Source organism: Melopsittacus undulatus, chromosome 4 (genome assembly GCF_012275295.1).
Source record: "Melopsittacus undulatus isolate bMelUnd1 chromosome 4, bMelUnd1.mat.Z, whole genome shotgun sequence".
Taxonomy (NCBI): domain Eukaryota; kingdom Metazoa; phylum Chordata; class Aves; order Psittaciformes; family Psittaculidae; genus Melopsittacus; species Melopsittacus undulatus.
Window position 1 is genome coordinate 99,576,804 of NC_047530.1, and position 12,789 is coordinate 99,589,592.

At 38.4% G+C, this 12,789-nt stretch overlaps 1 protein-coding gene across 1 annotated transcript in view; it reads left to right on the forward strand.

Annotated features, from left to right (window-relative positions):
• The window catches only part of CFAP58 (cilia and flagella associated protein 58), a 70,701-nt gene that overhangs the window by 38,933 nt on the left and 18,979 nt on the right, over window positions 1–12,789 (forward strand). The window contains exons 12-15 of the mRNA XM_034061348.1: window positions 2,500–2,640; window positions 2,996–3,219; window positions 5,251–5,362; window positions 7,261–7,365. Coding sequence (XP_033917239.1) covers window positions 2,500–2,640; window positions 2,996–3,219; window positions 5,251–5,362; window positions 7,261–7,365 — 582 coding nt within the window. The remainder of the gene's footprint in view (window positions 1–2,499; window positions 2,641–2,995; window positions 3,220–5,250; window positions 5,363–7,260; window positions 7,366–12,789) is intronic.

Below are 12,789 nucleotides of genomic sequence, written 5' to 3' on the forward strand. Positions count from 1 at the left end.
CTTAACTAGTCCCCAGTTCTATCTGATCATCTCAGACAGAGGTGTCATCCATTTGACAACAATAGGATTGCTAGATGGTTTACCCACACAATTATTCACTAGCAAGTATGTCCATACACTGACATCACACTACTGACTAGCTTAAGGGCATTGTGTACTTCTACCTGAATGTCTCCGCTGAATACTAAAGTTGAAGAGAATTCAAAGAGGGAGGTGATTGATACAGGCACAAAAGAACCCAATTATTTGTGTAGCAAGGCAGCTTCAATTTGTTCTGTTCACACTGATGTGAAGCAAACAAGCAAGCTGTTCCTGGGAGATCAGTTTAAAGAATGTGCTAAATCTTGGAGGACTGGGTTTCATAGGAATGAGATCATATAGACATTGGAATTGTGCTTGCCTCAGCTAGCATAAAGATCTTAAAAATGTATAGTCATGGCAAATGAAACAGAGGACGCCTTATCCAAGCTCAACTAAAGCCAGTACAATGCCATCTTTTGGTTTCAGTTGGCTTTCATACAGGCTTGTGGATCAGACTGGTTTGATAAAGCATCTGAATGGTGAGAAATGCCCATCTGAAAGCTGTAAAAAATGTGGCCCTCATGTTTGAACTGCAGTGAAATGCTTTTGTATATTTTTGTAGATGTTCATGCATGTCTTTTATTTCCTTTTAGCATTTTCTAGGAATCTGCAAGCAAAACTTCTGACTTGTTACTTCAGCATTCTGTGTCCAGTCCCAGTTATACCTTTTATAAAATCCATATTCTCCTCCCACCTCTAGAACAAATAAAACCCCTCTTCACTTATGCTAGTATTTCAGAATCTAAGCAAGAATTTGGTTTGAATTTGGTTTGAGATATTGCCATAGGTCCCACATAAATTATGCTTTCTGGCCGACTGTTCTTCAGGTCTTCGAAATTCTATGAACCAACTTCAAATGAGCTGTTGCTGATTTACAGCAGTTTCAGATCTGTTTTCCTGCTTGCACAGTGACTGTGTTAATTAATTTCCTTTTCTCTTACCTAAGGTACACAGATCCTCTAACTCTAGTTTTTAACATATTTAGTCTAACTGAAAGTCCTGTTAGCTTGTGGGGCCTTTGTGTGGCTTGAAGTATTTATGTTCTTTTCTACACAAGGCAGTTCAGATTTATTTTAGCTTAGTGCATTCCAGTGAGGAGATTTGTTTATATGAATGTTTGCTGCCAACATCTAATGCCACCTTTGTTTACAACTCATATGTTTTCTGACATAAGGAGACTATAGAATTTTGATATATTAAAAAAATATCCAGCAATGCCAAACACATGAGCAGTTTTACATTTGTAGACAGCTTTTGCTCAGTGTTGATTGCATTTCAATATGAAGTGGCTTGCATTTTTATTCGGCTGATGGATTTTGATGAACATCTAACACTGAGTAAGAGAGATGTGAGTGTTGCACACATGGGAAAATGAGAGGGTTTTTTTAAAGAAAATAAGAATGGAACAAGCTATATTATTACGACAATGGAACTGTTTCTGTCTTAAATCATTGGGTTTGCAGGTGCAGCCTTTATCACAGCCTCATTTTTTCAGCATTGGATGATGCTCTTTTCCAAAAGACAGCTTGAACATCATCCTTTATAAGGGTCAGAGTCGTGGCAAAGTGTTTGAGTCAAGGCTTGAAAGTTTTCCTATCAATCTGTGAAAATGGACTGTAGTCAGCTAGGTCCATCTTGGCTCTGACTAATTGCCTCGCAATGATAGAAATTCCCTATAATTCAAGAAGACCCTGTTAGTTTTTATCTACATACATGCCTTGAATTACAGACATGACAGTGGGATAGAGTTATTGGGCATATTCCAGTGTTAGTTTAGGTTAGTGGTGTGCAATTACTGTAATAGTGCGTTTAGGGACAGCTTCTCTTTTCCGAGTTTTCCTCATCTACATATCTACTAAAAACGTGCTAGTGCTCTTTAATTTTGCTGTTCCATGCCTGCTTGCCATCTTCTCTATTTACTCTGTTATTCTAGTCTGAAGCCTGTCTCAGGTTGATGCTGATTTGTATTACATAATCCTTTGTTAAAAGGATTGTTGCCCTTTCCAGCAAGGTGAACTATCATTTCTCACATCTCTGACTGACTTTGAACTTTAAATATCAGCTCCATTAAAGGGCTTTCCACATAAGACCTACTTAATTGAAAAAAACAAACCCAACATTTACTAAATGAGGTGCTCCTGAATTACAACTTGAATCTTTGTAATAGATAAAATTCCATTCAAATTTCTATTATGTATAACATAACAATATTAAAACGCTGTTTACATTTCTTTAGAAATCTTCATGCTTTTTTGTCTTAGTGATTTGTTCTCAAAAACTAACAAAAAAAAAAGTGTACCTCTCAGGAAACCAAAAGAATGTAGGAGATTTTATTAAAATCCTAACTCTTGATCCCTGGTTTATGTAATGGGAAGTTGATACTATGAGCAGTTTACCTGTATTCTTTGACTCCATCAGGCTGAACTGCTTCAGATGAAAAAACAGGCTCTGGAAACCAAACACTTTATAGAAAATCAGGAGGCAGAAGAAAAAAGGCTTCTAAAAATTATTGCTGAAGCTGATGCTGAGAGGCTGAAGCAGAAAAGGGAAATAGATCAGGTAGGAATATCTGATTTGGCTTTTCAAAATCCCCTCATTCTGTTCTCTCATTTGTCCAGTGGTTTTTTTTAAGATTGAGATCCTCAGCTACTGTAAATGTGGAGGTACTAAAGCTTCATAGTGCCATTGAAACAAAAATGTTAAGATACTGACGTGAATGGAATATGTTGCTTATGCTGCTCAAGCAAGTGAACCCTTACAGGGGAAATTCTTTGGCCCTTGCCATATTCCTTTAACTAGTAACTGTGAAACCTCTTAATGCGCATGATTTTGACTAGCACAAATACAGTCGTGATCCTTTGGGATTGTACTGAGGAACTGTAACTGACATTATTGCTTTGCCCTGAATCCTTAGGTTATCAACAAGAGAGACATCCTGGGGTCCCAGCTTGTTCAGCGCAACGATGAAGTGGCTCTGCTGTATGAAAAGATTAAAATTCAGCAGTCCATTCTAAACAAGGGTGAAAACCAATACCGTCAGAGAATGGAAGACATCCAGCTTCTCAAGGTGGAGATCAAAAAACTTCGTCGGGAGAAGGGAATACTTGACAAACGTGTGGCTAATGTGGAGGATCTCAGGTAGAAAAACTTGATTAAGGCATTTCCATAGTGACTGCATGCATGATTCAGTGTTTGAGACAGGAAATACATTCTAAGCATCATAAAGATTTGTATCAACAGCATTATACCTTGGAGAAGGGAATTGTTTGGTTCGACCTCAAACACAGAGTGGATTAAATTCATGAAACAACAGCAATTAAGAAAATCATAATATAGGAAGGAGGAAAGGAGGAAAAAAGATCTTGTCCAAAGCTGTAATAGTTTCCCTCTTTCCTTTTGTACTGTGAGTTACTGCCTGCAGACTAAACTCGACAGACAGCAGCAGAAAAGATGTTCATAGTTCAGTGAGCTACTTAGTGGTACCCAAGGCCCAAATTAGTAGAACTGCTTTTTATTAGGCAATCCACAGAGAATGGGGAGTGCTTGACATATTTATAACAAACCCCTGCACATTTTCACAGCTCTCTTCTTCCAGATTTATATGAAGACTTGCTCTCTGAGAAAGATTTAGTTAAATTTTCATCGAAGGTTGTGTTTCTTTAAAACAGAAGTTTAATAGCCCCAGCCTGATTTATCTCCTCCTTCTCTGTCATAATGCTTCCTTTCTCTTTTTAACCCTCCTGTATTTGAGGTGTATTCTGTTGATGTGAAATTATTGTCCTTTTCTATAGAATCAGTCTTAGTTTGTCAGGAGGAGCAGATATTTTTTTAGCAGATAACTGTCATACTAATTCTATGTAGCTAGCACAGTGTAGTCTGAGATCTTTAGTTTATCTGTATTGGTACAATTCCATGGCTTTCAGTAGAGCAAATTAACTTCACTCGTGGTCAGTCCCATTGACTCCAGTGGAATTATGCCAGTGTGATTAGGTGAGACAGAAGAGCGAATTGGGCACAAAACATTAGCAATTGCAGTTTTCATTGACTGACTGTAGACAGGAATAGGATTTGAACTTGCTGCCCAAATGCATTCAAGCTGAAAGTCTGTTACTGTATTGAAACTCGGTGATGGTATTGAAGTATAGTGCGATGCATGCCATGATGGGTGGATCAATTCTTGCTAACTGCAGCAGCAATCACATACTTAATGAAGTCCAAAACCATCATGAAAACTGCCTGTCGAAAGACTCCATTTATCACTTGTGTTGCTAATTAGCTTTCTTGATTTGCCAATTGGAGATGTAGGGGTTTTTTTCCTCCTCCATAACCTTGTCCAATCTCACAGTTTAAAAAAGGTCTTTTTCTCTCTACTGAGCTTAATGCAACCCTGAGCTTAGTAAGAAAAGATTCAGTGGCAGAGTAGGCACATGTTGATCCTTCACCCCCTTTTCACCTTGGAGAGCTTACAGAATCCACCCACTAAAGTTATAAGGGTTGGACCTTTACTTAATGTGCCTTTATTTTCCCTGTGCCTTGATCCCCTATCCTCGCTGTAAGAGCCTAGTTCTCAAAGCATTTTGGAAGTGCTCAATTTTTTTTAAATTCAGCAGCAAATCACCCCTGAAATTCCTTGAGGAGAAGTAATGAAAGAAGTCAAACTTGCATTCTCTAAAGAACAGTGTCTATGATAGTTAGGTCCTAGAGTGCATTTTATCTACTGGATTATGTGGGCTATGTAGATTTCAAACCTTTTTTCAAACATAAGCTGTTAGATTTGATACAGAACTTACTAGATATGACTCCGAAACTGATCTGTAGGTTACTCTATATGAATTAACTTTCCTTCTGGCCTTAATGTACATGGGAAGAGATGGGCAGTGAGAGCTGGTGGGCAGTGAGATCCAGTAGGCAGTGGAGTAGATTCCCTAAGAACTGAAGAAAAGTCGATTTTTTAATCCAGTCTTGCCTGAAGTGAGTGAAGAGGTCTAGCTTTGTTATCTTATGATACCACCCGATAGTGGTATCAGTGTTGACTATTAATCACAAAAGTCACTTTGCTCATGCTGTAGTGCATGGAAGAATGATGTGTTATCGTCCATATTAGTGCCTCAGCGACACTGGTGTGGTTTTGGTGTGGTTTTTATCTTTTCATTTTGTGCTGGTCTTCAGACAGGAGATCAATCACATGCGGAAGGAGCTATTAAGGGAGCAGACTCGATGCAAAGTTTTGGAAGAAGAGCTGGAGAATCCCTTGAATGTTCACAGATGGAGAAAATTAGAGGTGATATGTGAGCGTTTCAAGTCCCCAATGCCCATATTACCAAGTCAGTGACACAGCACAAAGCCTATTTCGTTTACTGTTATGCAAATTATGTGGAGGGGCAGGCAGACTGAAATTTCCATAATACCAGAAGAATGGTTAAGTGCTGAATGGTTTCCTTGCACAATGCAATCAGTGTTATTTTTGTGTTACTTTCTCAATGAAAAATTGCAGAGGGATTTGTAAAGAGCCAGTCGAATGATAAAGGAAATAAGAATGCATAAGGTGAATTTAGAAAGGGGTGGTTCCTTAACATGGATGATGAGAAAGAGAATGATAGGAGAAAGATACAATCCTACCCTCATCAATTAGGGAGAAGTATATGGGAAAAAAACCCAAAATCACAAAGGAGTGTATGCAGGTATAGAATGGACAGATATGGAGTCAAATGGAGGATGAACAGTTATGAAGTCAAATGGTAAATTACATCTGTGAGAAAATGAAGAGGCCTCCACATAAGAGTGGTGGGCTCCCAAGGACAGCCATGCCAGGTAATGTGAGTTCAGCTGTTATGTAAACAGCAAATCTAAATTTCACACTATTTGAACCTGCCAAATGAAGGGGAAAAATAAAGAATCCATCAAGCACAGACCAAATATATGAACATCAATTGGCATGACTGGATATTTTCAAAGTCAGTGCCAGCTGAGACCTCTCTATTGCATGGATCTTTGAGCTGATGCCAACCTGGGTTGCTTAGCTGCTCTAATAATGAGTGGTAACATGCTAGTCCCTACAGAAGCAGAGCTGAATATTTTGGCTGTGCTTACTAGCATGATAGTTCATTTCTGATCTCTTCATGCTGAGCTTAAAGCAAAATGGTGCACTTAGCTTTTCTCATGGAAGGGAGATTAAATGCAGGATGCTGACGTAGGTTAAAGACATCTAGGTACAATCTCCAGCAGCACCTTGTAACAAAGGAAAATTGGGCCAGTCAAAACGTTTCATATTGGGGAAATGAATTTATGAAGAGACTGATACAGGAAATCATACCTTTCCATTCTAGGCTAGTGGTCTGTATTTGGAACACAAAAAGATGTCAAGATCCATGTGAAATAATCCTCATAGAGTTTTGGTTCAATTCCTAATGAAAAAATACTCTTGTGTCACTATAATTGTCACAAACTGGCACCATGTTTGGGCAGTGCTAAATCCTATGTACAGTTTGGGCAGTCAATTACCATGTGGGTCATGGGGGCTGAACTGCTTTTTAGCCTGGTTTCTCAGGAGGTGATATTCTGTTGTGAGTGCTGCATGTGTATCTGTGTTAGTGTTCTGGTTACACTAGAATTGATTAGTCAATTTAGATAATATCAGACAAAAGATTAAGAGCCATGAGATACCAAGTTCCTTATAAGCTCAAGCAAACATACAGAGAGCAGGACTTTATTGGAGCCTTTACTGCAATGTGAATTTGATTCTCATGAGACATCACACAAGAAAGGAGAAACCACCTGGGAGAGATGTTGTGAATCCCTGAGTGGGGAAAAACTTCTTTCAGAGTTTGTTCTTCATTAATGGATCCAACAAGAAGATATAAAGTGGTGGGAAAGTAAGCTCTGCTGGCTTTTCCTCACAGAATTATTTGTTATTGTTGGGTGTTTTGAGGAGGTTTCAGGAGGGTAACAGTGTTAAACATAAACATGCTCCAACTGATCTTCAAGAGGCAGAGCTTCCAGTTTCAGAACTGCTTGTATATTTGCCATTCAAAAAAATAATCTGCACTGCCCTCCGCCTTTCATATTTGTCACTTTTGAACACTGAGATATTCTGGTTTTAATTTGCAAGAAAGAAACACTAACTTGTTATTTATTGTTATTATAACTTACAGTTTTTGAGACTGTTTTTCTCTTGTCTAGGCCACGGACCCAAGTACCTATGAGCTGATTGAGAAAATACAAAGACTACAGAAGCAGCTTATCACCAAGACAGGTGAAGTGATAGAGAAAGAATTGCTCCTTCAGGTACTGCAGCATCATTATTTTGTTGTATCTTATTAACACATTCGACTTACCCTGCATTCTCTGTCTACTCAGATGTGCTTCCTGAATGTTATTTAGATGCATGACTTTGAATTTCTTTTGCATGCCTTTTAGGTAGCTTTAGATGGCAGCACTGACTCACTGAAAGAGAACAAATAGCATCTGATTAGCTGATTTTTATAGTTACTGTTACCTGGACAACTCTGAGGGGAAAAAAACCCAACAACCAAACAGGAAAAAAAAGATTACTTTATTCATGTAATAGATTAGTCTTCAAGTCAGTGTTAGACCTTTGGAAAGGCTCTTCTGTCCTTTTGAACATGCCTGTTATGAGTGGAACATGAAGAAAAATCCTTGCTTGATAAAATTTGTGCTTAGCTTGGCTTTTGGCAGAAGTGATACTACCGAGTTTGTGTGATTTAGATATGCTGCTGACTGGGCCATGTTTGTCTTCAAGGTCTTCATGCTGAACTTTGCCAAAAAATAGTTTTTATGATAGTTTATCCTTTTCAACTGTGTCTGATGTCCCCTAACCTGAGTGCTACCAGTGAGATTTATGTTGTAGAATCAAGGAGAGACTTTATTCTGTAGTGCAAACCTTGTTATCAAGTATGACAGAAAGGACCACCTTTGGGCTTCAACATAGGTGTAAAACTGTGAAATTTATCTCCTTTCCCCTACTGACTGTAGGGATAGCTATAGTTTGCCACCTCTAGGTATGATTTTAACATCTCAGTCTTTAATACCCTAATAGTCTTGAAGCCTATGTTGGGTGTTGCTCAATGAAGTCGAATGTGACCAGAATCTCCCTCTGTTTTGAGAAGTAGCTCAGCAAATGTTATCAAGGCTGGCTTTGTCTCTCTTTCTTTATTGTTTTGTAGGAAAAATGGATCTGCAATCTCGCTTGAAGGTAATGTATGGTGCATTATGCCTTTGCTTGGAAAAATTTAATCTTTGCTGCATAGCACTGCTGCACACTGAAATGCTGTCAGTGAAATAGTTTGTAGGCTTAAACAAAATGTAGCAAAAATAGCTTCAAATTTACTGTTATACCCATGCACAAATCCAGTTCTGTTAGATTTTTATGTAGTCTGTATTGCGTATCTTGCCTTATCCTTAGTGTACTTCAATTTACTTATTGTCCTTATTTAGAAATGAAGAACTGAGATGTAGAAGTATTAAATTGCCTGCCCAAGAAAATCTTTGAAATGATAGGTACCTGAGCCTCTTACAATGCTAGCCATTGGCACAATCTGTCTATGCAGCAGCAGTCTTTCTATGGCAACTCTACTATCTTTTTTGTTTGTTTTCTTTTTTCTCTTTTCCTAGAATTAAGTCAGAGTTTGGCAATATGAAATTTGTTACAGCTAGAATTGTTAATGAATTCCTTTGTATCCTTAAGTCAGGCACCAATTTCCTGTGCAACAATGCTGAAATGAAGGTCTCCCTCAGAGTGACTGACAGTAAAGAGAAGGCCAAAATACCATGCTCTACATTCTGTTTAGGGCTTTATCATCAACATTTCTGATCTCTTTTCTTCTTTGCCACAGTGTTTTTGAATCCTCCACAATGACTGAGATAGGTTTTTTTTTTGTAGCAGGGTGCAGGTAAGGAAAAGTAACCATAGATGGAGCTGGATCCCCCAGCTCATTTCCTCAAAGGGGTTTCCTACTGGATAGGTCGTTGGTTTAGGAGCTGCAGGTTAAGTGACCTAGCTAGGCTTCTTCTGCTGTGCCTGGATAACCTTGTACAAGCAATTTTATTACTCTTTGGACAGGTTTTCCTTAGTATTATGATAATATCTGTTTCGTAAATTGATACTCTGATGCTCACTAAGGCAAAATGCTCACTAATAGCTTATGAAACTGATCCTATCATGCTCCAGCACCTCCAGCAGCAGGAAATGAACGCAGAGCAGTAATGTTAACTTTACAGAGGGAACTGAGCTGTACGCAGCAGGAGAGTTGCTTCACCAGACCTCCTTCTGGGCAGTGTTTCTTTATTCAATAGACAGTGTAGGGTGTGATCCTGACTGAAATTTAGGACTGTGGGAAAATGCAGCAATTTAGCTGCCATTTCTGGAATTTTTAATTTTTGTCCCATCAATATAATTAATTTTGGCTAGTGAGTTTGTTGTGTGGTCTATACAACAGTCAGTGTATAAGGCATTGTTCCTCCATAAGGTCTAATAATTACTTTCTTATCCCTACCCCTCTTTTTTAAATCCTCTCACGTCTAAAGGCATTCAGTATCTGTGTTTTTACAGGTCTCTCCTTGAAGTTAGCTCTGTTCAGTCTCTGCTCATTTGCAGGGGTAGGGGAATTGCTGATGACTTGGCCTGTGCAGAGTTGGTGTAACAACACCTGTATTTGGAGCCAGAGACTGTAGGAGCTGAGAGACATGAACTTCCTAGCTCAGAGAGCTGGTTTCCTATATTGAGCTTGCTTGCAGAATCACATCTCCTCACTCTGAGCCATTCTTATCCACATCTTGCCCTATGACGAGGGCATAGCAATTGAATGTATCTGCTTTAAAATGATCTTAATCTCTTACTTGCCACACATAACCGTTTTTATGTATGTGTGGCCATCATGCTGGCAAATAGGATATTTGTTGAAGGTGAAGCTTTCGAGTGCCTGTATCTATGATTTCTGTGTATGCATATTATGTAATTTAAAAACCCTCACATCAAAATGTAGTAATAAAATGGAGTGTAAAAAACCTGTGTGGGTTGAATATTGAGTATTAAAAACACCCTTGGAATTTAGAAATAACCCATGTCTGATAATGGTTGAGCCCAGTGTCAGCAGCCTGCAGTTTGGTTTGTAGGGTATTCGCCTTGATGCACCTTCATGCAGAGCTGTAATGTTTGTATAGGGAAAAAAATAGTTCCATTTGTATTGTATACACTGTAGTTCTGTCTCCTGACTTTTTTTTTTTTGTTAATGGTCTTTTAAATAAAACTGGTTTATACAGGGAACAATGTTTCAGGATGAGCTGGATATAGACATGGAAATTTTTGTGAAGGATTACAGTATGTAGATTCAAGTAGAAAAGCATCTGCTTACTTTACCTGCTCCTGATGTGTATTTGATCGTGTCCTTTTTATTAGGTTTTTCAGTATTTCTCACCTGTTAGTTCTTTCTTTAGAAATGATGCAGCTGGAAAAGCATGCTACAGTCTCTGCTATGTGATTAAAAGATTCACTATGTTTCAGTCAGAAAATTTTGATTGCTGACAGTACAGAAAGAACCCAGCTTGACTCTAAAATCCCATACAAAAATATCTTTTAACATGTCAGCAGGGCACATTTTTTTGTGTCAGACATTAACTGAGAGGTATTGAATATGCAACATGCCGAATGTTGGTTTTTTAGAAAGACTTTTCAGAGTTGAACACTTTAATAAAGCATAGAAAGATATCCCATGTTACAGACTATTAATTCTTTTCTTGTTTCTGATTTATCTGGGCCCTGTAGCCACAGCATCTTAGGTTATAACCTATCAGCTGTCATACACTAAATAAGTGTGGACACCCTGAGACTTTGAAGGATAGCTGTAAAGCAGTCAGTCATACTTTCTCCTTTAACTCGAGTGTTCTCACAGTTGTGAGCTGCTGTGCTGATGAAAAATGCTGTCTTAAAAATCAGATCCAAACCCAAGGTCTTGAATACTTATGGTCAATAAGAATGCAAAGGCATTTTTGCCACACACAGGAAATGTTACTTCAGGGTTATCCAACTTCCATGTTTGAGTCATTACCTTCCTTCTGAACCTGTGCAGTTAAAATACAGCATTTTTTTGGTTCTGTTTCTAAGCTGTGGATTAATACTGCAGGACTTTGTGGAGAAACACACTCTATGGTAACCAAGGAATTTCAGTGGGGTGTGAAGATATTTGGAACACATGTGGTATGAACAAAACGTATTGTATGTCCATAAGGTATAATTAGTAATAAACAGAAGTGCTCTGCTGAGCAAATTCCAGCTGCAAAAAAAAAATATACTTGCTCACTTTGCATGTGGGGCAAATCCCTCACGTTCCTGAAGCTCTACTGCATACTGAACAGGGATATGGTAAACTCACAATGTAATGGATTACCTTGTTAGGATTATGATTAGTGTGGTTTTAGGAACCTATCCCATTAAAAGTGAATTATGCACTGCTTTATTTGTTTCAAATTTAGTTCTTTCTCTTCAGAGTGAACTACTCTAATTTGATTTTATGTCTGACTGAGCAGAATTTTATTCAGCTGCACGTCTAGAATGCATAACAGTGGGAAGATTCACATTACATGTCAGTTACCTCCACTGTCAGTCATCTCAGAAGATTGTTCATAACTGTAAAAGACATGTGCAACCAAGATTATTTGTGAAGGGAGGCAAAGGCAAATGTGTTTCATTTAAGCCTTGCACGTAGTAGCAAAAGTACTGTTTTTCTGTATGTATATATTTTTAATCACCATTGTTTTAAGTTGTCAGCATTCAGTGTGTGGGACCAGGAAGTCAGGATGCGATGCTCCCAGACTGTTAGCATCTTGAGCTCATAGTTCCAAAGTGTGAAAGGGCAAAAGGCATGATTAGCTAATGTATCTGACTCAGAGATTACAGTGAGATAGCACCCACATGTCCTTTGTATTGAGCCAAGATTTCAGTCCCCTCAAAGAGCTGATGGTCCCACTGACAGAGAGTAGGAGGAGTAGAGGGGGTGCTTCTGTCTCCAGTGTTCATCGATAGAGTTTCATTTTGGGTTTTGTGAGATACAGGGAGGAGAGAGCAAAAGAGACTTTCTCTGAGACCTTGGGCAGGTTATATAACTTTTGCAAGCAAAAAGGGAATAAAATAGTTTCCACTCTTATAGTGGTGTGTGAATGAATATATTAGACACATGACTCACTCCAGTAGTAACAATAGCTAGCTAAACACTCAAAATAGACAGATGTTTTATGACATTTATGCTAACTTGGTAGTAGAACTGTTCTGTCCAGTTTAAGGTGCTTGTTGCTATAATCTCTGAACATATAGATAACAATCTTTATTTCTCAGAGCTGGTACTATAGTTTCATAAGGAAATCTGCTTTAGAACAGTGTGTTACCATGTGGGTTTTTGCAGTCTGGCAGCTACTGGAATCAAAGTTTTCTCCCAACTAACACAGGAGCATTGGGATTTGCTTCCATGTATTTGTTATTACAAAAAATTTGGCCATTTATTATTTAAAAATACTATTTTTTTTCAATGTTATTTCATTTTTCTCAGCCCAGTTCATGAGAGCCTCATCCTTCTGGAAGTAATTTCTTTCCCTAGCTTGGCAGTTTCATGAAGCATGCTTCTGCTGGGTTTTCATTGCTCTCACAGTGCTCATGTAGCTTCCATTATACAGCATGTAATACAAAAAAGTGTGCTGAAA